This window comes from Lepidochelys olivacea (assembly GCF_965140295.1).
Source record: "Lepidochelys olivacea isolate rLepOli2 genome assembly, chromosome: 7".
Classification (NCBI taxonomy): Eukaryota; Metazoa; Chordata; order Testudines; family Cheloniidae; genus Lepidochelys; species Lepidochelys olivacea.
This window is the reverse complement of record NC_140417.1, coordinates 33,643,638-33,671,503: the sequence shown is the minus strand read 5'-3', so window position 1 is coordinate 33,671,503 and position 27,866 is coordinate 33,643,638. Positions and strand designations below refer to the sequence as shown.

Here is a 27,866-nt window from a genome sequence, read left to right as displayed (position 1 = left end):
AGAGAAGATGCCCCCTCCCCAACACACGCAGAGAGGGAGGCCTATACTAGGGACCTGCCCTCAAAGGCAGTGGGAGAAATGCCTCCACCCCCGGCACCCTCCTCACACCCCACCCTCCATAATGACATCCCTGATCCTCTAGTGCCCCCGTTGGTCCCAGCAACCCCATCTGCACCCAGCAACCTAACTCATCCCCTCATTCCCCCAGCCGACCCCACAGCACCCCCCACCCTGACCCCTCAACTTAGCCTCCCATCACCCTCCGCCCCCCCGCACCGTGCGCGTAGCCGCTCCCTCCATTACGCCGCCTCGCCCTGGGAACGCTCATTCCCGCCCGAGGGAGCCGCGGGAGCGCGCGCCGACCGTCCTGTGCTTCCAACTCCCTCGCAGCCCCCTCCGCCGCCTTCCGATCCAGCCACCCAGGTCTGAACCGCCCCCCGCCCCATCCAGAGACAGCTCCCCGGTCCCACCTCCACCCCCAGACGTGACCCCTCGCAGCCAGCCCCCCCGAAAACCTCACAGCGCAGCGCCATAGCCAGACCCCTCGCAGCCAGCCCTAGACCCCAGATCCAACCATCCAGGACTGATCGCCTGGCCCCATCCCGAGCCTGCTCCCCCCATCCCACCCAGATCCAGCTCCCGCGCTGAATCCCCCACATCCCAGCCCGTCACTGAACCCCCAGCCCTCAGCTCTACCCCAGCCACCCCCCCAGTCTTGCCCCCATACTTCACCGTCTCCAGGACCAACCCCCCAGTTTATTCCACTCCAGACCCTAACGCCTAGCTCTACCCCCTGCTCGACACACACAATCCTTCCCTCCCCCCCAAAATTGGCCCAACCCTCCCGGCTCTCCAAGGGCAATAGAGATCAGGTGGGGGTGGGGGGGCAGGTCTGAAGTAGCTGGGAGGGGGTTGGCACAGGGGTGGGAGGTTGCTGCTGAGATAGGAGTGGGTGTTACAGGAGGGGATTACCCCTGCACTGAGCATGAGGGATACCAAGCTCTTATATAGTGTTTTATAAAGGAGGCAGGTTTCAGAGTAGCAGCCCTGTTAGTCTGTATTCTCAAAAAGAAAGGGAGTACTTGTGGCACCTTAGAGACTAACAAATTTATTTGAGTGTAAGCTTTCGTGAGCTACAGCTCACTTCATTCACTGAATGCATCTGATGAAGTGAGCTGTAGCTCACGAAAGCTTATGCTCAAATAAATTGGTTAGTCTGTAAGGTGCCACAAGTCCTCCTTTTCTTTTTATAAAGGAGGCAGTATCATTAGCTGATGGTGAAACTGAAGCACAGGGAGGGAAAGTGACTTGTCTAAAATCACCGAGCAGATCAGTGGCCAACCCAGGGCTCCTGCATGTCAGTCCAGTGCCCTATCCCAATACAGGTGTTGGGTATTTGGGAAAGAAGGTTAGCACTGGGGTGAGTGGGAGGTAACTGGGAGTTGGGGGGGGGGGGAATTCCCATAGTATGGAAGTAAGGGAGCTGGGAAACCACACAGAGGGGGCTGAGCCTGAAGGAGGAGGCGTTTGCTGTGGGGCTTGTGAGTGCAGTGGGAGAGGGCTGGGTGCAGGGGTAAGGGTGGGGGTGGCATGAGTGACTTGGCCTGCTCCTTCCTCACCATGCTGCCTCCATCCAAAAGGCCCAATTTAGAAACAGGCAGACGGAGCTGCCGGCAGCAGATCATATAACATGCTGTGCTGCAAACCCTTGTTCACTCCCACCAGCTTCCATCTGCAGCCCACCACACTAGCCCATGCCGTGCCATGGCTTCCTCAGGACTCTGGGCCCTGGATTATGAGGTCCATGGGGACGTGCAAGGTAAGTGTGCTGCATTTTGCACTGTTGCCCTGCTGCATTGATTTTGTTGCAAATGGAGAGGATCATTCCCCTGCTGGCTCTAGCCACAAATGCTGCAAATAGCCCATGAAAGGAGAGTAAATCTCACTAGCAGCAGGACAGCTGCTACCATGCAGCATGGCTGGGAGGATTTCAGTGAGCCCCAAATGATCTGATTAAAGCCAGTATCCCAGGGATAGGGAACAGGGAGCAATTCCAGACATGCCACTGTCATCTTGAGCAGTGTGTGCAGAGATATTTCTCAGCATGGGAGTGAGGTTGTCTCCCTCTGTCCAGCTCTGGGCAGACCCCACCTGGGTTACTATTTTGAGATTGGGGCCCCTCGGTAGAAGAAAACAGAGATTTCATCCATTGCACATTGTAAAACCCCTCAGTAGAGCTCTTTCAGGCAGGAAGGAGTGGGGTCTAGTGGGTTGAAGCAAGAGTTTGGGGGCTAAGAGTCAGGATTTCTTGGTTCTAGACCCAGCTCTTGGGAAAGGAGCAGGGTCTAGTGGTTAGAGCAGGGGAGATTGGAGTCAGAACTCCTGGGTTTTATTCTTTGCTCTGGGAGGAAGCAAAGTGTCATGACTGAATCACAGGATTGGTAGTCCAGATTCTAGAGTTCTCTTCCTAGCTCTGCCACTGATTTGGTGGGCAGCTGCTGGTAACTCACTGTGCTTCACTGATACATTGGATGTTGTGAGGTCCATTCATGTCTTAGCCTTATGCAGGAAACGCTGGGTGAGATTTTGGGACCTGGATGCTGTAGGCGGTCCGACTGAATTATCACAGTGGTCAATTCTGGCCTCAGAATTGATGGAGTTTTCTTTACACCCAGATAGAAGGACTGATCCTTGGTGTAAATTAGATGATGCCAGGGCCTAGTGTTTCATTTGCATTCATACCTCAGATGCTGAAGTAAATTTCACATGCTGTGGAGTTGTGGGCTCATTGGGTGCCTTTGGAACTCATTGCCACAGGAGCTGAAGCACTGAGCAGGAGCCAAACAAAGATAGGATGTTCCTGTGGATAACAGGACTATCCAGAGTTAGAGCAGTAAATCTTACAAACCAAACAAGGCTGTGGCAAGGACAGACACCATCATACTCTAGGGCATGAGCTAATGAAGGGTCAGGCAGGGACTTCTCCAGGAGGCAGGTTATTTCAGCACGGCAGGGTTTTCTGCACTTTCCTCTGAGCAGCTGGTGCTGGACAGTGCCAGGATCCCAGGATAGATGGCTCCTGGCCTGGTCCAGGCTGGCGGTTCCCACATCATTAAGAAGCAGAGCTGGCATTTAATGCCCAGCATTTGCTGTCTATTTGCAACTGACTCATCTTTTCTTTCTTCCCACCAGGTGTCTTCTTTAGAAAGGTAAGGGTGTGTGAGCGGGCGAGGCGGGAGCCAGCTTTTAGAGCACAGCCCATTGGAGGGGGCAGCATGCTGGGTCGCATGACACTGTCTCCTGATTCCCAACTGCCCCTAGTCCAGACTCTCCTTCCCAAGCCAGTGTGAAGCAGCTGCGGGCAGGGAGGAGAAGCCATAGTTGGATGCACTAAGGGCCTATGCTACCAAACAGGAGCTGCTGTCAGGGTCCCCAGGCCAGCAGTAATGTTGAAAACGGTAGCCAAAATCAGGAGCTGCTTGCTGGAGAGGACGGTCCAAGGCAGAAGGGGACCAGATGAAGTCTTGGGCTTGCGGATGCAAGGAGCAGGTTAGAGGAGAAAAGTCTCTGGTGATAGAGCAACATGTGCAGGGAGAGGAGAACTCCCTCACTGATCAGCATGCGCACCTCTATGGCCAGCAACCCACGCTACAAGAAGTTTTGAAAGGCCCTAGTGTGGGTTCTCAGGAGCTTGATGCAGTGAATACAAGTGCTGGACCTCCCTGCCCCAGCCACCCTGCTTCCCTCCTGGGCACTGAGTTTGCTGGTGCAGACCTCCCTTGGAAAAGCTTTTTCACCCAGTGCATGGTTAGACTGTGGAACTCATTGCTACTTGATCTTATTAAGGTCTAGAGCTGAGCAGGGTTCACAAAAGAACTGGCCATTTCTATGTGTAATGAGAATGTACAGAGTTAATATAGTAAATACTAACTAAGAGACAAGAGTCTGAGAGGGATCTAAACCCACATGCTTCAGGGCATGAGCCAATTTATAACTATTGGGGTTAGGAAGGAATTTCCCCTGGGAACAGAGGTCTTGCAGTTTCCTCAGAGCTGCAGGGACTGGGCTGCTGCGGGAGATGGGATACTGGGCAACATGGGTCCCCTGTTATGATCCACTCCTATTCAGTCATTTGCTGCACCCCTACCAAACAGTGAAGAGTCTGTTTCAATCCATCACCTTCCATCTCTTTTTCAAAATATTAATGATAATAAATAGTGTTTTGGATGAGATTCCAGGTTAAGGAAGGGAAGTTTTTGAGCCATTTACCATTTAAAAATCCCCCACGTGTGGTGGTGGTGCAAATTTGGGGAAAGGGAATTATTCTAATCTGTGTACACACCTGAACCAAATCTCTAATCTCTTTCCAATATTTACTAGAGAAAAGGCCAGTGGGTATAACTGAAGTGTGGATCAGGTGGATGGAGCCAAATCCATACTGCCTGTAAGCCCAAGCCTCTTCCTTTTTGAAGCAGGGCTGATCAGAGCCATGAATACAACGAGCCGGCCTGATTCTTGCCCTGAAACTTGGGATTCTGCAACGTGACTGGATGGCATCACTATGTAGAATCAGGGCCAGATGCAGGCATAAGTGCTAGAGGGCTGTGCCTTGGGCCCCAGATACTGGAGCCATCTGATTGCAGTGGAATCTCAGGGCCATTTAAAGAAAAAAAAGAAAGTTTCTGATGCTACTGTTGGAAAGACAAGCTTCAAAACATGCCCCAAGTGAAGCAACTGCAGGAGAATCTGCCTGAATCTGAGACAACAGCTCTGAGAGGGGGAATTTCCCTGAGTGTAACTGACGCAGCAGTGTCTGCTAGATTCTGCAGAGAGCCTGGGACAATAGCTTTAAAAGGAAGGAATGGCCCAATGCATCTCGATGATGTACCTGCAAATCCTTTCTCTGGTGTGCATCCATCCTGGATGCCAATTTATATTGCCCAAAAGACTCTCTCATAATGTTAATGTTGCTTCCAGGACCTTGGACTGACTGCTGAGCCTAAGCTGGTTGGTCCAAGCTGATTGGATGAGCTCAGTTTTCGGGGGTGACCCTGGTGGGGCATAGCAATTTTCCAGACTTAGTGTGTGCGTAAATTTTAGAGCACTTTGAAACGTCGGCTCTTACCATGAGAGCTTGGTTTGATTGAACTCTGGCATAGCTAGTGCCTCTGTGATCCAGCTATCATCATAGATCTCAGATGCTGTGCTCTCTCAATCCTCCTGGCCTGCTTTAGCTACCTTTCTCCTAATATTTGGCTCTATCTACTGCATCCAGCTATTCGCCTAGATTCTAGTAATCTTAGATGCTGTCTGTCTCTAGCCGTCCATCCATCCACCCCCCCCCTCCATAAACATCCCTCTGTCTATTTAGTGATCTATCTATCCCCATACACACCCCTCCACCTGTCTAGCTCAGCTCATAGGATGCTGGTTTCTCTGTCTATAGGGATTGAATAGAGGCAGTAGATGGATAATTGCAATGAGGCTTCAGGCCACCACCCAGGACAAGTGCTTGTGAAGTCATTAGCCTGTAGGGAGCGCCCTGTCTAATGCTGACTGTTCCTCCTCCTGCTGGTGCCCCTGGCTGGCAGCTGATACCCAAGCCGAGACAGGAATGTGGTTACCCATCTGCAAAGGCATATGAAAAGCTGGAAGCCTTGCAGGAGGCAGGGAGAAAACCAAGTTTGTCCCACCCTCTCTGGGGTGGAAGCTCCCCATATAGACCTGAGGGAGCTAGAATCCTTCCCCTCAGAGTTGCACTTCCACATGGATATGTAGAGAGCTACATGCTGGGTGGTGCACAGCCCGGGCTGTGCCATTCAGAGATCAGTGCACAGGGCAGGAGAGGCTGTATGCTGGGGACTGAGGCAAATGCCCGTTCTGTTGGCTCATGCAAGGCCTTGATAATCCTGTCTCTTCCTCTCCAGTACACAGAAGACCAGGGCAAGAAGCTGGGGGTGGTAGGCTGGGTGAAGAACACCTCCCGTGGGACTGTGACTGGGCAGGTGCAAGGGCCCAAGGAGAAGATTGAGATCATGTGAGTATCAGCTAGGCTTCCTAGCTCACCAGTTGGCTCAGTGTTAAACATGGGTGCTGCTCACCCTTCCGGGTATCAGAGCAGGGGGAGGTGAATAGCTGCCAGGGTTGGGGTTGGGGAGCTGCTTTTTCCCCCTAGTGGTGCGGGAGGGAGCTGCTGATATCACTCCAGCGTAAAGAGGAGATAAAGGATCCCAGGATGTGGAGAGATACGGAAAAGACTCCTCTTTGTGTATCCCCAGCTCTTCCTTCACCCGTGTACATCAAACACAAGCTGCAAGTGTTGAAGGCCCTTTGTAGCATAGCTGAGCACCTGCCCCACTCGAAGAACTTCCAGACTTTTCCACCCACCCACCAGTCAGCTTCTCCCTGTAGATCGGGTTCCCCATTGTGCTAGGTGTGGCACACCCGCATCCAGCTGAGATCAGGTCCCCCATCACACCAGGTGCTGCCCAGACCCCCCTGACTGAGAGGAGGACCTCCTCATGCCAGGAATTGCACAAACCCTCCCGACTGAGGATCCTTTCTGTTGTGCTGGTTGCAGCACATGACCTCCCGCCTGAGATCAGGTCCCCGTTGTACTGGGAGCCACACAGACCATTGTACTGGGCATTACACAGATCCCCTGACTGACATCAGGTCCCTGTTTGTTGTGGGCGCTGCACAGACCCCCCCCTAACTGAGACCAGAGCCCCGTTGTACTGGGCATCGCACAGGCCCCTGACTGAGATCGGATACCTGTTGTACTGGGAGCCACACAGACCTTTGTACCAGGCATTGCAGACTGAGATCGGGGTCCTGTTATACTAGGTGCCGGACAGACCCCCTGACTGAGATTGGGGCCCCATTGTGCAGGGTGCTGCATAGACAGTTCATGCGCACCCTCTCACACACACACTTCAGTTTAAACAGACAAATGGTGGCAGTGGAAACAGGCACAGAGAGGGGAAGGGGCTTGTCCAAGGTCAGGGGCAGCACTGGGAATGGAATCCTAAGTCCCAGCACCCCGTCCACTGGGCAACACTGCCTCTCTAAGAAGAGCTGTGAAAGTGCCTGATCCTGAGAGCTGACCTGACATTCCTGAGATCTCCAAGATGGGAAACATCCCTTTGTGAAGGAGCAAAGCCGCTTCCAAAGACCTATGTTCTCTCTGGCGCCTCCAGTGATATGCAGGCCCAAGGTGTCGGCCAGACTGCAGGGGTGGTGTGGGGGGGGGGCAAGTCCGATCCCCTCCCCTGCAGGAGGGAAGGGGTTAATCCCTAGGTCCAAGCTGCAGGATCATAGACTGTCACATTCCCCATTTGAAACCCTCCTGCCTCTAACTAGGGCAGTTCCCCCGGTGCTGCTGCCCTAGCCAATCAGTGGCTGGAAAATCTGGGCCTTGGCTCGGCCCCAATTAGCGTCCCCTCAGGAAGGGACAGAGAATTTGTCTGATTAATTTCTCTCTTCAGGGGCCATAGAAACCTGCCTGCCCATCCCCCATCACCCGTGGCAACCGGGAAGGGCAGGCGGGGCAACTTCCGTAGCAACGGCTCCGTCACCTTCAGAGATGACAACCGGAGACAGTTTCCATAGCAACAAGTCCCCCTTCCATCACCTTCAACATTTGGAGACAGAGAGAGAAGTGGAACAGTTTCCATAGAAACCAGTCTCCCCCCATTTCCACCACCTTCAGGGCTTGAACAAATTGGGGCTGCTTCTATAACAGCCAGTCTGCTTCATTCCCCCATCCCTTTTCATGAACGAGATAATGGGGGAAAGGCAGGTTCTATAGCAACCAGTCTCCCCCATCTTTGCTTCAGGTCCTGGAAGGAGATAAAAGAGGAAACAGGTTCCACATGGACTTTACAGGCTGAACCTGTTTGTGTGGGATCATAGCTGGGTAAATGCCAGCTGTGTAAACAGCGAGCCAGGACTCCTGGGTTCTATCCCTAGCTTTGGGAAAGGAGTGGTGTCTAGTGATTAGAGCAGAGGGGCTGGGACTCTTAAGTTCTATTCCTGGTTCTGGGAGGGAAGTGGAATGTATTGGGCATGGGGGAGGCTGCAACCCAGGACTCTGGGGTTCTATCTCTGGCTCTGGGAATGAAGTGGGGTCTAGTGGTTAAAGCAATGGGGCTGGGAGCCCGAGCTCTCTTTATGGATGCTCTACCCCCTACCCGCACAGGAAGAACTGGCTGCGCAACGTAGGGAGCCCCATGTCCCGCATTGACCGGGCTGTCTTCTCCAATGAGAGGGAGATCTCCACTCTGGAATTCTCGAACTTCACCACCAAGTACTAGGAGGTGGGGCCAGGACCACAGCAACTCCTTACCCCTTCCTTGGGGGACAGATGACTGTGACCTCTGCTGGCTGGCTGCAGCTCCAGGGTGGAATGCAAGGACCCCTGCATCCCAGCCTGGCCATTGAGCATGTCTTCCCCTGCTGCTCCCGGACGTCAGGGTGTGGGCCTAGCTCCCGGCACGTGGACCTGTGATTTCCTTTGCCAGCCTCTCACTAAACTCCCATTCCCCAGCAGGGACCCTGCCCCCAGAACACCTGAAACCCCTACACCTGATGCCTGGCTCTGTGGATAAGGTCCCACCCCGGGACCTGAGCCCCACCCCACACCTGCTTTGCACTAATACAAATGGCTGCACTGGCCCCCCACTATTTAATCCACCCCCACTGTGAAGAAGATGCTGCCTATGCTGCCAACATACCCCTCCCACCTGCACACTGTATTTCTGCAGAGGGGCTCAGTAAAGATGACCTGAGAAAGCGAGAAGGTTGATGCCTGTGCCCTTATGTTTGGTTCCTGGGTGGGTGGGGTCTGCCTGGGTGGATTTTAAAATACAAAACCAAGGGGAATGGTGTTCTCCCCTTGGGTTTTTAATCTAGAAATAGCAGCATCATGCCTCATTTCCCCTTTCTCTGGGCTGGCGGCGATTCAGCAATGTGGCTTGGGCTGTCCCTGAGCCTCTGAAGGAAGGGGAAGGGGTCTGTACTAACCACTCCCATCCCACAGTGATGGGCTCAGTAGCAGAGTAGAGACGGGCTGGGATTGCCCAGGGGTGAGACTGAGCCTGGAATACTGCATCCAGTTCTGGTGGTCACATTTTTAAAAGGAAGGTGAAAAATTGAAAAGGGTGCAGAGAAGAGCCCCAACAATGATTCAAGGGTTGGAGAAAATGCCCGACAGTGAGAGACATACGGAACTCAATCTGTGTAGTTTATCAAAAAAAAAGGTTGAGATGTGACTTGATGATGGTGCCTGGGGGCCTTCATGTGGAGAAGGTGCCAGGTACGAGGTAGGGGTTCTTTAACCTTGTGGGGAAAGAAAGACTGAACAAGAGCCAGTGGCTGCAAGCTGCTGCCAGACGCATTCCAATGAGAAAAAAGGCACACGTGTGCTAGGGAGAGTGATTAACCACTGGAACAAACTCCCAAGGGCAGGGGTGGAGTCTCCATCTCCAGTCCACGCTGGCTGCCTTTCTGGAAAATGCTTCAGTCAAACACAAGTGACTGGGCTCAATGCAGGGGTGTCTGGAGGATATTTTCCTGCTTGTGCTATACAGGAGGGCAGACTAGATGATTTAATGATCCCTTCTGGGCTTGGATCTAAGTGACTGGACATTTGGGGGGCCTTAGTCTTTGGAATGCCCAATTTGAGACACCTCAAAGGGGCCTGTTGCTCAGGAGTGAAGTAAAAATCAAGGCCCTTTAAGTCAAGGCTAGTTGGGTACCAAAATGAGTCACTTTGGAAAACTTGAGCCTAAGTGATTAATGGAGAACACTTTTCTGCCAAGTGTTTGCTGGTTTTTGAGTTAAATGGGCTTTTAACACAAAAGGCATTCCACAGCCTAGGTAAAGTCCTTCCTCCCCAAGAGCTCTGGCTTCACTGGTTTGGAGCCTGTGATGACACAATCCTATTGTTATGTGTAATATGGTAGTGCCATATCAGATCAGGAGCCCCCACTGTGCGAGGTGGTGCACAGATCCCAACAGAGATCAGGGCCACCATGGTGCCAGGCACTGCACAAATGTCAACTGAGATTGGGGCCTCCATTGTGTGGGGTGTTGCACAGACCCTGACTGAGGTCAGGACCCTGCCATGCCAGGTGCTGCAAAGACACACAGTGAGAGACATTCCCTGCCCCGAAGAGCTCACAGTTGAAACCAAAAAGGGTAGGAGGGGAAACAGGCACAGAGAGGGGAAGAGAGTGGAGACTTGACCAAGGTGAGTGACAGATGTGGGAAGAAAACCCATGAGCTCTGGGTCCCAGCCTGCTGCACTGCACTCGCTCTTATGCCCTTAAGCACCAGGGAGCTGGATTGCAAGGATGCAAACTGGATCTCTTTGGCCAAACCCTGCTCCTAGCACTTGGGATGTGAGCACTGTTCCTGGGGAGGTGCCCCACACTCAGCCCCTGGCAGGTCAGACCCCTCACACCCAACTAATGAGGCCTGACTGTGCCATGGCGCTTGTACAAACCCAATCAGGACTCACTCTGGATTAATCTCCACCTCAGGATCCTGTCCTCATCTGTTTGGGCGACTCTGGATTTACACCACGGTTAATGAGAGCAGGATCGGGCCCATTTCCTAGATATGAGGAGGGGGTTCCCCATTCTGTGCTCTGATCCCCTGGGTGAGATAGGGCAGCCCAGCCCCCAATCAACCCCCCCTCAATCGTCTCCCAGTCCCATTTCCCTGTGTGTGACTGATGTGGGGAAGGCGCCCAATGGCTGTGCCTCGTGGCTGGGAGGCGGGCGCTTTTCCAGCCATTCCTGGCCGGACCATTCTGCCGCCCAGGACTGCTCGTTCGGGCTGAGCCCTTGGACGCCGGGTTTCACCCAAGCGCAACATGTGATGCTTGCACCCCCATCAGGGACGGGGGATGGGACAGGTGATTCGGACCTCATCGGATCAGCCTTAAGACTCACAAGGAGCCCCCCACTGGCAGCCCCCTAGCTTCCAAGTAGCCAGACGCTGCCTGCAGTGAGGTCTGCCCACGGCGGGGAGGAAGGAGACCTGGATGCCACCCCCCAGGTATGTGAGTCGGGCCCTGGGGGATAGAGGGGCTCGTTATTGTCTTTGCATCCCTGGCAGCAGGAGGGGAGGGGGATCCCAGCTACCCATGGTGCGGGGGAGGGTGGGAGCTGGGCTGGGGATGCCCAAGTGGGGCTGGGAAGGAGTGGATGGGTGCAGTGGGGTATCTCCAGGGGATGGTCTCTGGATCTGAAGGCAGGTCCTGCGAGGGGCTGAGGGGCCTTTGATACCATAGTGGACCCACCTGATATATCTGGGGAAGGATGGGGGCCAGGGTGTCTGCCTGCAGCTGGCAGGGTCAGAGCTCCCTGCCTCACTGCTCCCAGGGTGCCAGGAAAACAGGGCGGATGAGGGGGCTCATACTATTGGCTCCAGTTGCTCACTACATGGGCTTTCTGCACACAGCTCTGCCAGTGCCATTCAATCCTGACCTGCAACCCCCTGTTACCCAAGCCCTGGGCTCCCCTGCACCTCTGCCAGTGCCCCTCAGTCCTGACCAGTCACCCTGGTGAAATCCCAGCCCTGGGCTCCCACAAACACACATGGCTCTGCTGAGCCCCCCAGTCCCAGCCCACAGCCCCCTGCTATTCCAGCTCCGGGCTTCTCCTAAGCAGAGTCATCCAGTCATGTTAGGTTATGATGTTGTTGGGTTATGCTGCGCTATCAGGCTGCTCCATTGCTAGTCAGCAGGGAGATGCTGATGTATCCCATAATGAACACTGGCAAGAGGGAGGTCAGGTAACCTACTGCAGGCTCTAAGAGCACTCACCCTAGGGGGTAGGGGATTACTATGGGGTGCAAATGAGAGGCGGGCCATGGAATATGGACGGGGAACATAAGAATGGCCATACTGGGTCAGACCAAAGGTCCGTGTAGCCCAGTGTCCTGTCTTCCGACCGTGGCCAATGCCAGGTGCGTCAGAGGGAATGAACAGAACAGGTAATCATCAAGTGATCCATCCCCCGTCACCCGTTCCCAGTTATGGACAATATTAGTTGAACAGGTTGCTGACAGTGTGATGATTCTGGCCCAGGAAAGAACCCAGGAGTCCTGGTTTCCACCCCCAGGCCCCACTCTGACCTTCTTTCTCAAAGGCAGGGGATCAGAATTGAGTGCAGAGTCTATGAGGGAGGGTCTCCCCAGAGCTGGGTTGTCCTCTTCAGTCCTGCTCTCAGCACACAGATACAGGAGAAGGGTTTAAGGGGGCTTATGAGGTCTTTTCCTGGGGTGTAAATGAGAGCAGCCTCAGAGCTGCTCTAATATATACTCAGTCCATGCAATCAGGCTACCCAACGTTTTTGAGAGACAGCAGATGGCACCACTGCATATCCTGTAGTCAAGGGGAATGTGCACTGAGCTTGGAACCAGAAGCTCCTGCCTTCACATCTCCCCTTTGCTTTTTGCTTTTTATATTTCCAGGCACTTCCCAGACCTTACTATTGACCAAGACAACATTCCACCCCACTATTTAATTACTCAGATATTAGCCCCCCACTTCCATTTTGCAAATAATCTAAAAGAGAGGCTACACAAGGTCAATTCAGGTGGAGCTGGGAGTTGAGTCCACACTCTAACACCTCAGAGCTGTGTCGGAGCCACTCTGCTGCACTGCCTTTTAGAACGAACGTGCTAAATATATGTGCCATGGTTATCCAATTGCTAAACGCTTTGCCCACTTCCCTCCCAGACCCAGGGCTAGCATGCAGTGTTCTAATAGCCTACTGCTATCTGAGAGCTACTCTACACACGGATTTTGTCCCGGTATAACTATTTTGGTTGGGGAGGGAATTTTTTTTTACCCGTATGTTATGCCAGGACAACTCCAAGTGTGGAAGCAGCTATACTGATATAAAGATGTCTTATCCTGGGATAGCTTATTCCCCTTCCTGTACAGGAATAGCTATACCAGGATAAGCACTTTTATCTCATCATAACCATATCCACACTAGCAGGGGTTGTACCTCTTCAACTAGAATGGAGTAGTCAAAGAGGGACAACTTTGGTGTTTGGAAAAGTGCTAATGGAGTTGTGTAACCCACTGGCAAAGTGTATGCAAAGCCCTACTCTAGAGGCTAATTCATGCAGCAATTACTCCTGTAGCTCGGGTGGCAAAGGTCTATGCTCAAGTCAGAAAGTTATGGGGTCAAGCTCTGTTCATGACTTATGGGGGAATGTGATAGTTGCAAGCAACAGGGGATTATTTTTCTTTTTAAACAGCTGGTTTGGGTAATTCACAAAATTAGGGCTTTTACAGGGATCCTTCACCCAGTGCTAAAATGCGGCTGCCTCTGGGATGGGACAGAGGGGGATGTTTATGCAGAGATCCCTCACCTGTCTCTGAGTTGTAGGCACCTCTGGGGTAGTGTGCAATGCTGTTTATACAGGGATCCAATGCCTAGCATTGAGATACCTGGGGGTTGGGGTGTGGGGGCTGTTTATACACCTTCACCCAGCACTCAGGTGCAGCTGCTTTTAGGGTGGGCAATTCCCACAGCGAGGAGTCCTTTCAAATAGGCTTTATAGTGAAAAGCTCTTCTAACGTGTAAGATATGGTGCAAGTTATCATTAAACACAAGTTTGCATTCCGAACATCTGCAGGTGTGTCAGTTGCAAGGGATCTTTTATCCTGTGTCCCATAGCGGTGGGGATGCAGTGAATAGCCAGTGTGCACTGCACCGCATCCATACACTGGGATGGGGGGCTAGGAGCCCTATTACCAGATGCTCCCTTCAAGGGGAGTGGGAGGCTTAGGGGGCCATTCGCACCCACCTTAAGCCCCCTTTTGTGGTGTGCAGCTGAGGACACTCATTGAATACACGGAGGGGTTCTCAGACTTCATTGCACTGCGACCCCCTTCTGACAACAAAAATTACTACATGACCCCAGGAGAGGGGACCAAAGTGTAAGCCTGCCCAAACCCAGCCTCCCCGGGTGGAGTGGGGAGCAAAGTCAAAGCCCAAGGGCTTCAGCCCTAGGTGGGGGGCCTGTAACCTGAGCCCCGACACCCAGGGCTGATGCCATCGAGCTTTGGCCCTGGGTGGTAGGGGTTGGGCAGTGGGGCTCAGGCTTTGGCTCGGACCCTTAAGTCTAATGCCAGCCCTGACGACCCCATTAAAACAGGTTCGCAACCCACTTTGCGGTCCTGACCCACAATTTGAGAACCGCTGGTGTACAGAGAGCAGTGTGCTCCAGGAGGGGGCATTCTGAGTCGACACCATAGACTATGGTGCTAGGAATGAGCTGGCTGTGATTGTGGCCTTTAGGTAGGAGTGGGAGACCATGTGGGAGGGGGGGCTTGGGGACATCGACTGGAGCAAGGATCTATTTAAGATCATTACAGATACCAAGGACTGAGGGTGTCACTGTCCCTGGGATCCTCCCCTTTCACCCTTGTCCTAAACAGCTGTATAACATTACTACACTACTGTATATTGTTAAAAAGCCCTTCTCCCCACCCCAAAAACAGCTGCATCTAGGGCTGGGGTGAAAAATTCCTGTATAAACAGGCCCTGCTCCCAGCCCAGAGGTGGCTTCATCTCAGCACTGGGGCAATGGATCCCTGTATAAATAGCCACCACTCCCTACCCCTGGGGCAGCTGCAGCTCAGGGCCAGGCAATGGATTCCTGTATAAACAGCCCCCCACACCCCACCCCAGAGGTGGCTGCATCCGGGTGCTGGATGAGCACCACATGGCTTTTACCCATCCCTGTCTAGGCCCCATGTCCAGCCTTTCCTCCCCGCTCCCTCCCACTGTGCAGCTGGGAAAAGCCCCTTCCTTTTGTCCTCTCCCCCAACCCCCCGACCCCGCCGTGGCAGGACCAGCTGGCTGGCTGGGGAGGGCTGGCAGAGTCCTGCGGGAGCCCCGGTGGGCGCCAGAGGATGCTATTGTGATTTTTTTTCCTGCCGGCTCCCTATTGCGGGTGACGCGCGCTCACACACGCAGATCCATGCGCTCACAGCACCGCAGCCAGCAGCCACAGCCAGCCCTTCCCCGCCGGTCCCCGAGCTTGCCCGCGTGGTGCTGGGGGCCTCCCTGGCTGTGGAATCTGGACGCGAGCGAGGGGAAGGAGCCCTGGGTGTCCCCCGGAGGGAGGTGAGCCGGGCTCCTGGGTGATGGAGGGGCTTGCTATTGTCTCTGCATCCCTGGCAGCAGGAGGAGGAGAGGGGTTCCCGGCTGCTCCTGGCGCTTCGGGGTGGGGAAGGGAGGCGGGCTGGGGATGCCCAGGTGGGGCAGGGATGTGGGGGCACCCGGATGCAGGCACCTGGGAAGTGAGGGGCATGTAGGCTAGAGCCGGTCTCTGCGCCTGACGCGAGGCCGGGCTGTGGGGGAGGGAGAGGCAGGCCAGCATGCTCCTTGGGGAATGGCAGGGGGAGCAGCCAGTCTGAGATGCCGGGTGTGCGCGCACATTGAGCTGGATTCCCTCTGGTGTGTGCATGGCTCTTTGTGTGTCTCTGGGTGCCTTTGTTTGGCAATAGCTCTCTGTGTTTGCACCTCTGTGTATCTGGGTGCGTGAACCTGTCTCCGTATTTGCTGGAGTATGTGTCTCTGCCTGCATGCATATCTGGCTGTGAGGGTTTGTATGTGTGTGTGGATGTGGAGCTGGCTGTGTGCGCAGCTCTGCTGGGGTGTTTCACAGTGTGCATACATAGATTTGTGTCTCTATCCCTGCCTATCTGTCTTGGTGTGTGCCTCTCTCTGTACGTGTGGGCTTGTTTTTGGCCGTGCTGTGCCCCGGCACTGGGCGGCCATTGCCAACACTGGGAGCTGCTGGGTACAAGTTCTTTCGGAAGTCTGGCCACCTGACTCAGGAACAGAAATCTGCACTGTGGGGCAGAACTGGAAGCCTCTGTTTTGAAATGTTTGGCATGTGTGTGCGTGCAAGATGGCTCTGCCAGCTAGTGCCACATGGCAGGGCCCTGCGCTGCATTTAGGGTCCGGGTTGAGCTCGCTAGTAGGTCAATAGTGGGATCTGAGTTTTATGCAGAAAGAACTGATGCAAATGATGCAATGGGAACAATCTGGTTAGCCCTGTCTGCAGCGTGGAGAGGGGCTGGCAAGGGAAAGTCAAGAATAGCTTGATTGGGCTGAATAGTTTTCCAATCTCTGATACAGGGGGTCCAAGCCGCCCAGCTTCTGGGGCGGCGGTGTCATAAGTTGGGTGCACAATTCAGATGTGTGTTGGGAAGAACTCCATGGTGCAGGGAGCCCCGGGGTGGGGATGAGTATCTTGGGGGCTGAATCCAGATTATCAGGCCTGCCTGGGACTGAGTGGTTCAAAGCCTTTATGGTGGCATTAGCGATGTGCAGGTGCCATTGTGCTAATGCAGTGATCACACTTCCCCATGGAGATCTGGGCATGTTAACACAGAACATGGGGCAAATAGGCTTCCAATTCAGCCCAGAGGTGCTGGGCTGGGTGGTACCAACCTATTCCTGAATGTAGGGATGCAAGCCATGGTATTTCGGTCACAGATCCAGGGGAGCAGAGCCAATACAGTACTGGGGTGGTTTGCAGCAAGGGGAGTGGGAGTTCAGTAGGCGGTACTTTTCTCTCACAGTCAGTGCTGACCCCGGTGCCCCAGTTCAGCACTACAGGGCACTGTACTGCAGGGGACAGGGTGGGGGCTCAGTGAGGAATGCTCGCCCTGTGGAGTCAGTGCTGGCTCCGGTGCCTTGATGCAGTGCTGGGTGTGTGTGTATGTTATGCAGTGGTGTAGGAGCTGAATAGGTGGTGCTTTTCTTTGATAGTATTGACACCAGTGCCTCAGTATAGCAGTAGGGGGCCTATGATGGGGTGAGGTAAGGCTTGGGCTACTGCAGGGGAGTGGGAGCAGCTGTCTGGTTAGACCCATCTCCTCTCTACTTGCACTCCCTCCCCTCCTGCCCTCTGTCTGGGGAATGAGGGAGCAGAGGACCCCAATGGTTTTGAGATCAGAAGTCATGGGGAGCAGGGGCTGGGCCTGCTGGGGGAGAGGGTTCAAAAGTCACAGGGGAGGGGTGGCTAAAGATGATGGTGTGTATGGGGGGAAGTGGAGCAAAGAGAGGACATTGTGTGGGAGTGAGGGGGCTGGTAAGAGACATTGGTCTCAGGGTTAAAGAACCCACCTCACAGACAGCTGCATCTCAGTGCAAGGTGAGGCAGTGCACCACCCTAGAGATGGTTGCATCTCAGGTCTGAGTGAGGGATCATCGGTACTATTAAAGTAGTACCCAGCATCCCCAGCTGAGATCAAAGCCCCGCATTGTGCAAGGCACAGCAGACACACACTGGAAGTCCCTGCCTTGAAGAACATACAATCTCACTAGGCCAAGGATGGGAGGGAAAACTGAGGTACAGAGTGTGCAGTACCTGGCATAACAGGCCCACTGCTATATTTATACTACAAAACTATACAGCAGGGCTGTGGAAGAGGCTGGAATAGAACCCAGGAGTCCTGACCTTCTCCAACTACCCTGGCTTTAAGCCATGAGGCCCCACTCCTCTCCCAGAGCTGGGGAACCTAGAAGTCCTGGCTCTCAGGCCAGTGCTCTGTCCACTGGCCCATGCTTCCTCCCCTACAAACATCCTCCTTGAGGTCTCTTTATCCAGCACAGAGGAGGCCCAATTCCTGTCTCCCCTCATTTGTTTCTGGAAAGGCTGGTCCCTGAGTGCCAGCAATGGCAGTGCTGATTGGATTTTGCAGGAACACTTGCTGGCATAATTACCTCAGTCTGGCATTGGCGCCGGCTGTGGGGGGAGGATGCCGTTATCGGGGAGGTGGCCTGGCTGCTGTCAGGGAGTTGGGCTATTTATCCTTCGGCCTTAAGAGCATAAGCCTCCTTGGGGCTGTGCAGCTAAGAATAAGATGCCCAATCAGCAGTGTAATCTGGGGATGATCTGCAGTGAGATGCTGGCCTTTGGCATGGGTCCTCTGTGTGGGCGGGTGGGGCTACCGCAATGTGGCACTGGGACCTGTACGGTCAGAGCCGGTCGCTCGCTAGGCTAGGCCTGTGGGGGAGGCTGGGCCCAGCCGGGCAGTGCTGGGGGCTCCCTTCAGAGGCTTGCTAGGCCAGGGCCTGTGTGGGAGGCTGAGTCCAGCTGGGCAGCACTGGGGATTCCCCCCAGATACTCGCTAGGCCAGGGCCTGTGAGGGAAGCTGGATCAAGCCAGGTGGGCAGCACCAGGGGTTCCCCTCAGACACTTACTAGGCCAGGGCCCACTGGGGAGGTTGGGCCCAACTGGGCAGCGCCAGGGGTTCCTCCCAGATGCTCGCTAGGCCAGGACCCATTGGGGAGGCTGGGCCCAGCTGGGCAGCATCAGGGGTTCCCCCCAGACACTCGCTAGGCCAGGGCCCACAGAGGAGGCTGGGCACAGGAGGTGGCTGGGTTTTACCTCATGCCCCATCCCTGGTTTCCCCTCTACAGCCTTGTGGTAGGCCAGGGTCCAGCCCTCTCAGCTCATGGAGAGAGGAAGCAGCCCAGAACCGCACTCCCCCTCAGAGTCCTTTCACTCTGTCTCATCTCCTCCCCCTGTGCCTTACACCCCTCTAACCCACTCCTCATTGCCCAGCTCTCCCAGTTAGGTCCCCCTCTCCTCAGGGGTTCCTGACATTGGGGTCACCCTGCCAGCCAGGCTAGGTTTCCTTGTCAGCTGCCTGTGCCCCAAAATCCCCATTGTCCCCAATTCTGGATACCCCCAAATCTGCATCAGCCCAATCCCCCAAATCTACATCACCCTTGAACCCAATTGCCCCAAATCCTCATTACCACCAATCCCAAATCACCAGTCCTCAAAATCCCCTTTGTTGCATTCCAAATTGCCCTAGTCCCTTATTACCCCAAGATTAATGTCACCCCAACCCCCAAAATACACTCATCCTGAAACCACATCACCACATCCCTCAAATCCCAATCGCCCCACATCTACATCACCACCAATCTAAATCCCTTTCACCCCTCTGATCCCAAACACCCACAAATATGCATGGCTCCAATCCTCCAAAAACACATTGTTCCAATCCCCCAATTACCTGACCTCCCAAAATCCCTGTTACCCCAATTGCCCCAAATTCTCCATTACTCCGAATCGTCACCCAATTCCCAGTCACCTCAACCTCACTATCTGTTTTACCCACCCCAATTGCCAGACTGAATCTGTTTGTGCTGTCACTCTCACCTGGCCCTCATGTAAATCTGTGCATGCACTGCCCTTGTGCTGGAGGTAATTTGCATGTTGGCGGTCACACTAGCCAGTCCCTAGTCCCAGCACTCAAGGCAGAGAGAATGTCTGTGTGATTGCACTAACTCACCCCTCATGTGAGCGGGAACCTGTGCATGTGTGACTGCACTAACCCAATCCTTGTGTCAATGGGAATCCGTGCACACACAATGGCACTAACCAACCCCTCGTGTCAGTAGGAATTTGTGTGTGCAGTTGCACTAATCCAGCCCTCATGCTGAAGTGATCTTGCTTGTGATTGTACAAGCCTGTCCATGCAGTTGCCTCCCCCCTTCTGGGCAGCAAAGTGGCATCACTCAGTCACCTGCCACCATCCACTGGCTCTCCTGCATGGCTGTCATTTGTCTGGGGCCCATATACACCTTGTAGAGGGTGCTGTCTCTGTGGGAGCAGCTGTTGATGTTAGATGGGAGTTGGTCTGGGATGCCCATGGACTTCAATGGCCTCCTGCCAGTGTTCCAGTGACTCCTGCCAAGTCAGCTGTGGTGGCCATTTGACATGGATTTGGTGCCATGTTGCTGGTGTCTTTCTGCATCTAAAGGATCAGCAGCCCTGTGACCCCAGTCTTACCCTGGGCATGCTGGCTGGCCATCTTGGCAACTTGCAGAGCTGGGTTAATGCCTCCCACTGCACTGGTCAACCCTCCCCTGCCCCCGTCACTTGGCACCAGGAGTGTTCTGGGCTTTATATCATGTAATCCTGTGCCCCTGCTCAGCTGTGCACATCGCTTTACAAACACTAACCCTGCATGCCCTCTCAGCTTCTGTTGTGGAAATTAGAGGGAAACTGAGGCACGAGTGAGTGAGTAAAATAGCTGAGAATAGCACTCAGGAGTCCTGGCTTTCGGCCCTCTTTCTCTAAGCTCTAGACCAGGGGTGGCCAACCTGTGGCTCCAAAGCCGCATGTGGCTCTTCAGAAGTTAATATCTGGCTCCTTGCTTAGGCACCAACTCTGGGGCTGGAGCTACAGACGCCAGCTTTCCAATGTGCCGGGGGAGGGTGCTCACTGCTCAACCCCTGACTCTGCCACAGGCCCTACCCCTTCGCCCAAGGCCCCCACTCCTTCCTGCCCCCTTCCCTGAGCCTGCCATGCCCTCACTCCTCCCCCTCCCCCCAGAGCCTCCTGCATGCTGCAGGAGGCATGGGGAAGGAGGGGGAGGTGCTGATCATCAGGGCTGCTGGTAGGCATGGGAGAGCTGATGTGGGGCTGCTGAGGTATTACTGTGGCTCTTTGGCAATGTACATAGGTAAATTCTGGCTCTTTCTCAGGTGTAGGTTGGCCACCCCTGCTCTAGACCCTACTTCCCTCTCAGACCCAAGGATAGAATCCAGGAGTCCTTGCTCCCAGCCCTCCCTGATATAACTCACTGAACCCCACTTTCCTTCAAGGGACTGGGAGAGAATCCAGCATTCCCAACTCCAGGCCTCACTCTCCTCTAACCACTAGACCCCACTCCCTTTCTGTCAGGGCATACTTGTCAGCTGATACTCCAGTATCATGCAGTTGGAGCTACGCTTGTGTAGGTGGTGGTAGATGCATGTTTGAAGCATTTGACAGCATGGCTGTGCATATGCAGTGTGATTAGGCAGCAATAAATATACATGCAGTGGGGAAGGGTGGTTTAGTGGGGAGGGCACTTGAGTGGGATGCAGGGTACCTGGATTCTATTCCTAGGACTGCCACTGATTCCTTGCATGAGTCATGTCCATTGCCTCAGTTGTGAAATAGGACTGATGCTTCGCTGCCTCATAAAGCTAAGATCCATTGATTGTGAGGCACTTGGATACTATGGTGACAAGGGGAGCATAAGCTCTTTGTAGCAGAGCATTTTCATTGACCATGTGCCTGTACATCACCGATCATAGTGGGGCCCGGAGCCCAGTCATCTCTAGGAGTTACCTCACTGCAACAATTATTTTATATCCCAGAACACTACATCCAAAGAACTATGTTAAGATTTTAAAATACGGCCCTCAGAGTGCAACGTTAATTTGCACCCCCTTGTGTTTATGCATTATGATACGGTCTTTAATTACATGATCACATGTTGGTTTTTTTCCACAGGACCCCTGCCTTGTTCAATGCACAGGATGGACAGTAACATAAACTAGGTGTGGCGCCATGCATTATTCACTGCACACTATCCAAACCCCACACTTCATACAGAATTAGTAATTTCCCCCTGGGCTTTTCAGTGTTGCTCTTATTGTACTATCTTAGTGCTTTACAGATGTGAATGAATTTATCTTTGCAACTTTCCTATGAGATGACTTGGCAGTTTATCCCCATTTTACAGATGGGAAACAGAGATTAAGGCCAAAAGTGTCAAAAGGGTCAGTTAATTTTGGGTGCCCAGTATGAGATGCATAGGGCCTTCTGTTTCAGGGAATTTAGCATTATATGGCACTTTTTATGGTCAGAGCACAGCTCCCCTTGACTTCAGTTACAGTTGTGAGTGCTCAGGACTTCTGCAAATCAGAACCCAAGATCTCAAATGGAGTGCTCAGAAAATGAGGCCCACACAGTTAGTGCCCACCTGTGAAAAGTTTGATGTAAGTGATTTGCCCAGCATCACACAGGAACTTTGTAGCAGAGTCCAGTTCTATAGGGCAGCATTCAGCTGCCTTAACCATGCCAGACCTTCCTTTTTCTTCCTGCAGTCCCCTGCCTCATTCACTGCCCACCTTCCAGCTTCTACAACAAATGAAGCAGGGGTCTGACAATAGCTTTCTTCACTACCCTACCTTGATCCATGTCCAGAACATGTCTGTTCTGTACACTGACAAAGCAGGGGTCCTGTGAAAAAATAGTATGTGATCATGTAATTAAAGACTATATCATAATGGATACGCACAGGGGGACGAACTGAGGTTGCACAGGCAAAAAATGTCATCATGAGGAACCATACTCATCCCCCAGTTTGAGTCATCAGCAGTGCTGCAACCTTTAATTCTCTACCACTTGAGCTAACAGCATAACAGGTAGGAGTAGTAGGCTGTTATCCTCTGTGGATTAGGCTCTAGAAGGAGTAAGGTACATACTTTTCAAGTGGGTTTTATGACTATTTGCTGTCAGCAGAGGAATGCAGAGACTCAGGATTCCTGGGTTTAGTTCCAGGTTTTATAGGTGATGTTTGCTAGTGGTTACAGACCATTCTGTCCCTTTCATCCTGCTCCCTAACTCCCCCAGTCGTCTCCCACTCCTGTCTCCCTGTATGTAGCTCCTGTCGCCAGCCCCTTCTGCTCTTTTCCCATCGTGGGGATGCCCACCCCAATGCCCCCCACCTGGCTCCTGCCCCCATTATCTTCCCTCTGTCCCTGTCTCCCCCACATCTCTTCCCCACATCTATTCTGCTCCCCTCTGCACTCTAGTGAGGCTGCATTCTCCTTCTTCTCCAGCATGGGGGAGCATTGAGAGCACAGGAGAGACCATTTTCCTGCTCTCACTTCTGATGTGAAGGTCTGGAGCATGCTCAGCGCAGTGGAATCTTTAGAAAATTTAGCTGCCAAACTTTAACAAGTCTCTACTTAGCATGTGAAAACTGAATTTTTTCCCCCTGAGGCTCATAAATAGGCCAGATTTGGGTGGATCTTCATGGAAACAGCAAAAGGCATCTTCCTGACCCCAGAGTGGTCCCCCTGCCAAATTTCAACTCCGTGCTCCAATGGATTGAGGCCCTAGAGGAGGGGTAATCAATTATTTTTTGGCAAGGTCAAAATTTCTTGGTCAAGGTATGGTCAAGGTCCAGACTCCAGAGAAAATAATACAAAAACAATAACCAAAAACAACTACAGCATTTGCTCAAGAAACTTCCTGAAAAAGCACAAGATCAAATCCGCACAGACACACCCCTGGAACCCTGACCTGGGATATTCTATCTACTACCCAAGATCCATAAACCTGGAAATCCTGGGCGCCCCATCATCTCAGGCATTGGCACCCTGACAGCAGGATTGTCTGGCTATGTAGACTCCCTCCTCAGGCCCTACGCTACCAGCACTCCCAGCTACCTTCGAGACACCACTGACTTCCTGAGGAAACTACAATCCATCGGTGATCTTCCTGATAACACCATCTTGGCCACTATGGACGTAGAAGCCCTCTACACCAACATTCCACACAAAGATGGACTACAAGCCGTCAAGAACACTATCCCTGATAATGTCACGGCTAACCTGATGGCTGAACTTTGTGACTTTGTCCTTACCCATAACTATTTTACATTTGGGGACAATGTATACCTTCAGATCAGCGGCACTGCTATGGGTACCCACATGGCCCCACAGTATGCCAACATTTTTATGGCTGACTTAGAACAATGCTTCCTCAGCTCTCATCCCCTAACGCCCCTACTCTACTTGCGCTATATTGATGACATCTTCATCATCTGGACCCATGGAAAAGAAGCCCTTGAGGAATTCCACCATGATTTCAACAATTTCCATCCACCATCAACCTCAGCCTGGTCCAGTCCACACAAGAGATCCACTTCCTGGACACTACAGTGCTAATAAACAATGGTCACATAAACACCACCCTATACCGGAAACCTACTGACCGCTATTCCTTCCTACATGCCTCCAGCTTTCACCCTGACCACACCACACGATCAGTCGTCTACAGCCAAGCTCTGCGATACAACCGCATTTGCTCCAACCCCTCAGACAGAGGCAAACACCTACAAGATCTCTATCAAGCATTCTTACAACTACAATACCCACCTGCGGAAGTGAAGAAACAGATTGATAGAGCCAGAAGAGTTCCCAGAAGTCACCTACTACAGGACAGGCCTAACAAAGAAAATAACAGAACGCCACTAGCCGTCACCTTCAGTCCCCAACTAAAACCCCTCCAACGCATTATTAAGGATCTACAACCTATCCTGAAGGATGACCCAACACTCTCACAAATCTTGGGAGACAGGCCAGTCCTTGCCTACAGACAGCCCCACAACCTGAAGCAAATACTCACCAACAACCACATACCGCACAACAGAACCACTAACCCAGGAACCTATCCTTGCAACAAAGCCGGCTGCCATCTGTGCCCACATATCTATTCAGGGGACACCATCACAGGGCCTAATAACATCAGCCACACTATCAGAGGCTCTTTCACCTGCACATCCACCAATGTGATATATGCCATCATGTGCCAGCAATGCCCCTCTGCCATGTACTTTGGTCAAACTGGACAATCTCTACATAAAAGAATAAATGGACACAAATCAGATGTCAAGAATTCTAACATTCATAAACCAGTTGGAGAACACTTCAATCTCTCTGGTCACGCAATCACAGACATGAAGGTCGCTATCTTACAACAAAAAAACTTCAAATCCAGACTCCAGCGAGAAACTGCTGAATTGGAATTCATTTGCAAATTGGATACTATTAATTTAGGCTTAAATAGAGACTGGGAGTGGCTAAGTCATTATGCAAGGTAGCCTATTTCCCCTTGTTTTTTTCTAACCCCCCCCCCCACGTTCTGGTTAAACTTGGATTTATGCTGGAAATGGCCCACCTTGATTATCATGCACATTGTAAAGAGAGTGGTCAGTTTGGATGAGCTATTGCCAGCAGGAGAGTGAGTTTGTGTGTGTGTGGGGGGTGTGATAAAACCTGTATTTGTGCTGGAAATGGCCCACCTTGATTATCATGCACATTGTAGGGAGAGTGGTCGCTTTGGATAAGCTATTACCAGCAGGAGAGTGAGTTTGTGTGTGTGGTTTTTGGAGGGGGGTGGAGGGGTGAGAAAACCTGGATTTGTGCTGGAAATGGCCCACCTTGATTATCATACACATTTTAAAGAGAGTGGTCACTTTGGATGGGCTATTACCAGCAGGAGAGTGAGTTGGGGGGGGGGGGGGCGGGTGGAGGGTGAGAAAACCTGGATTTGTGCTGGAAATGGCCCAACTTGATGATCACTTTAGATAAGCTATTACCAGCAGGAGAGTGGGGTGGGAGGAGGTATTGTTTCATGGTCTCTGTGTATATAACGTCTTCTGCAGTTTCCACGGTATGCACCCGATGAAGTGAGCTGTAGCTCACGAAAGCTCATGCTCAAATAAATTGGTTAGTCTCTAAGGTGCCACAAGTACTCCTTTTCTAATAACAATACTGATAATAATAAGTAAATAAAAAGATGTCACGGTCCATTCAAAAGCATCTGGCTGTCCAAATTTGGCCTGTGGTCTACGTATTGACTACCCCTGCCCTAGAGCTTCTCAGCAAAATGGATCTGAGATTTTTTTTAACATGGGCAAAACAGTTTTTCCCTAGTTTCATCTTTGGAAACAGGTGAACCATTTTTGCTGAAACTTCCCAGAAAGTTTCAGCCTGAGGCAGAGTCCTGACCAGGAAAATTTCAGGACTGGACAACTGAAGTTTGGCAAAGTTATAAATAACCAAAACCAGGGTCTTCTAATGGCAACCTTACTTATAGATCAGTGGTTTTCAAACTTTTTAGGCTGTGTACTCCTTTCCAAATAAGGTAGTCTGCCATGCACCCGGGCTGAGATAGGCAGAGGCGACACGTGGGGGGTAGAAGGCGGGGTCATATGTCTCCCCCCCACCCCGCGATTTCTGCCTTTCATTTAGCAACAGCTTCTAGAGGTTTTCCAACCGTGGGATGCACCCCCTTAGGAACATTTGGAGAGGTGAGCGGTGACACCAAGCGGCTCAGGCCAGTCCCGCATGGCAGGGCTTGGGAAGGGAGTGCCACCTCCACCCCCTGACTCACCTCAGCAGGCCACCCAGTTTGAAAACCTCTCGTTCTGAGTTGCACAGCAGAAAGAAAACGTACACCAATGCAGCTGCTGTTTTAATTGAAAGGAGATTAAATGCTGATTAGATTGCCAAGTCTTACTAAATGAAATGCGTTGTCTGCCGTTACAGGATTTTTCTTGCGTACACCCTTACGAGAGTTTGCGTACCCCAGTTTGAAAACCACTGGGTGGTGCTGCCCCAGCTCTGTGTATAACCAGCAGTTAACACTGAGCTCCCGGGGTACCTGGGCCCTGAATTGCCCGGCCCTCACCCCCCAGAGATGTGTGGGCTGGACAGGGATTCTTTGTGAGCATTTTCCTGACTCTCCTTTTGGTCTGTAGGACAGAGTGATGCCCATGAAGGGAATCCAGCTATAGGAATAGAGACCACAGAGCCGAGCAATCCTGACCACGTGGCACTGCAGCAAGACACCCAGTTCAGCAGCAGCAGGTGGCCTTTAGCATTCATAGGGTGTGGTGTGTTGGCCAGAACACTGGGCTGGGAGTCAGGACTCCTGGGTTGTATTCCCAGCTGTGGGAAGGAAATGGGGTCTAACAGTTAGAAAAGTGGGGCTGGGAGTGAGAACTGCTGGGGTCTAAATCCTGGCTCTGCGCTAGGACCTGGGTCTAGTGGCCTAGAGAGAGGCAAGGCTGAGAGTCAGGACTCTTGGTTTCTATTCTTGGCTTTTCTCTTGGCCTTGAGCTAACCCCTTCCCCTTTCAATGCCTCTGTTTCTCCTCCCACCCCTTGTCTCTTTAGATTTTAAGCTCTTTGGGGCAGGGATTGTCTTTATGTATCTGTGCAGCACCTCACACAATGAGGCCCTGATCTTGGCCGGGCTGTGTACTGCACTCAGCGCAATGGTGCCCTGATCTCAGTCTGTGCAGTGCCTCGCACGATGGGCCCTGATCTTGGTTAGGGTCTGTGCAGACAGGGCATCTGATACCATGGTGATGGGCCACACCTAAGAACCAGAGTGGACAAAGCCATATGAGGAGCTGTCCTGGGATCCACTGCTGTCTGAATTCCACCCAGTTCTTGGGCCTAAGGGCCCAGAGCTGCATGTGGGGTACCAATGGAGTGAGGGGATAGAGTGGAGCTTTGCTCTCCCTGTTCTGGTATGGGATGCCTCTGGGACTCAGGGCTGGATCTGCTCAGCTGTTTCCTGCTTTTAGCTGCTGTTAGCACTTGGGGCTGGGTGGGGAATGTAGTGCACCAGCAGGGAGATGCAGAGGCCAGCTCTATTAGGAGGCCCAGCAGACTGAGATGAGGATATGCTCAGTTCCAGGCATTGCTGTGTTGATACAGCCATGGGCCTAGCTCTCAATCACTCTGAGCAAGAGCAGGACAGGAACCAAGATGGCGCCCGTGCCCCCCCTACAACTCGGCAACAGCGTAAACAAAGGGCGCCAAGCGTCCTGGGGAAGGGAGATGATAGATGGGCCCTGTCAGCAGGCACCAGGCGGGGCAGGTTAGACACAGAACAGGGCAGGGACTGGTGGAGGCTGGAGGGGGAGAGAAACCAGCCCAAGGCTTGGACAACTTAGAGCAGCCCACCCCGAAGGCTCCCCTCAGTGCCACAGCGCCCCTTAGAGCCCTTTGCAGGTAGCCATTCATTTACGACAACCCTCTGTGATCGGGGGTAGACTGGTGTTGTTATCCCTCATAGAAAGATAGTGAACACTGAGGTGCACAGAGGGCCTAAGGAAACATAGTGACCTGGGGCAAAACCCAGGTGGCCTGGTTGTCACCACCAGCCCACACTCTCCTACCGCAGCCAGGGATAGAACCCAGGAGTCCTAACCCCAGCCCTCCC

The 27,866-nt window shown here is 52.7% G+C and overlaps 3 protein-coding genes across 6 annotated transcripts in view; 2 read left to right on the top strand and 1 right to left on the bottom strand.

Annotated features, from left to right (window-relative positions):
- TOP6BL (TOP6B like initiator of meiotic double strand breaks) overlaps positions 1-364 on the bottom strand; it is a 53,674-nt gene extending 53,310 nt beyond the window's left edge. Inside the window, exon 1 of the mRNA XM_084635100.1 lies at positions 277-364. Within this exon, the coding sequence (XP_084491226.1) occupies positions 277-300 (24 nt within the window). The 5' untranslated portion in view covers positions 301-364. The remainder of the gene's footprint in view (positions 1-276) is intronic.
- LOC311523911 (acylphosphatase-2-like) lies at positions 304-8,800 on the top strand. 2 transcript variants are annotated; one of them, XM_084634455.1, is made up of 5 exons: positions 304-423; positions 1,726-1,819; positions 3,193-3,209; positions 5,928-6,037; positions 8,201-8,800. In XM_084634455.1, the coding sequence occupies exons 2-5, from the start codon at positions 1,765-1,767 to the stop codon at positions 8,313-8,315; spliced, it is 297 nt and encodes a 98-aa protein (XP_084490581.1). In that variant the 5' UTR covers positions 304-423; positions 1,726-1,764; the 3' UTR covers positions 8,316-8,800. The 2 variants fall into 2 exon arrangements, with proteins under 2 accessions (XP_084490581.1, XP_084490580.1); XM_084634454.1 differs by lacking the exons at positions 304-423; positions 3,193-3,209 and having other exon boundaries at positions 1,676-1,819.
- A 2,015-nt stretch (positions 8,801-10,815) lies between these two features.
- The window catches only part of SPTBN2 (spectrin beta, non-erythrocytic 2), a 63,098-nt gene continuing 46,047 nt past the window's right edge, over positions 10,816-27,866 (top strand). Inside the window, exons 1-2 of one of the 3 annotated variants that reach the window (XM_084634247.1) lie at positions 10,816-11,064; positions 26,393-26,501. The gene's annotated coding sequence lies outside the window, so the exon portion shown is untranslated. Of the gene's footprint in view, positions 11,065-15,012; positions 15,159-26,392; positions 26,502-27,866 lie in introns of those variants that run through there. The other 2 variants (XM_084634248.1, XM_084634249.1) reach the window with 2 other exon arrangements.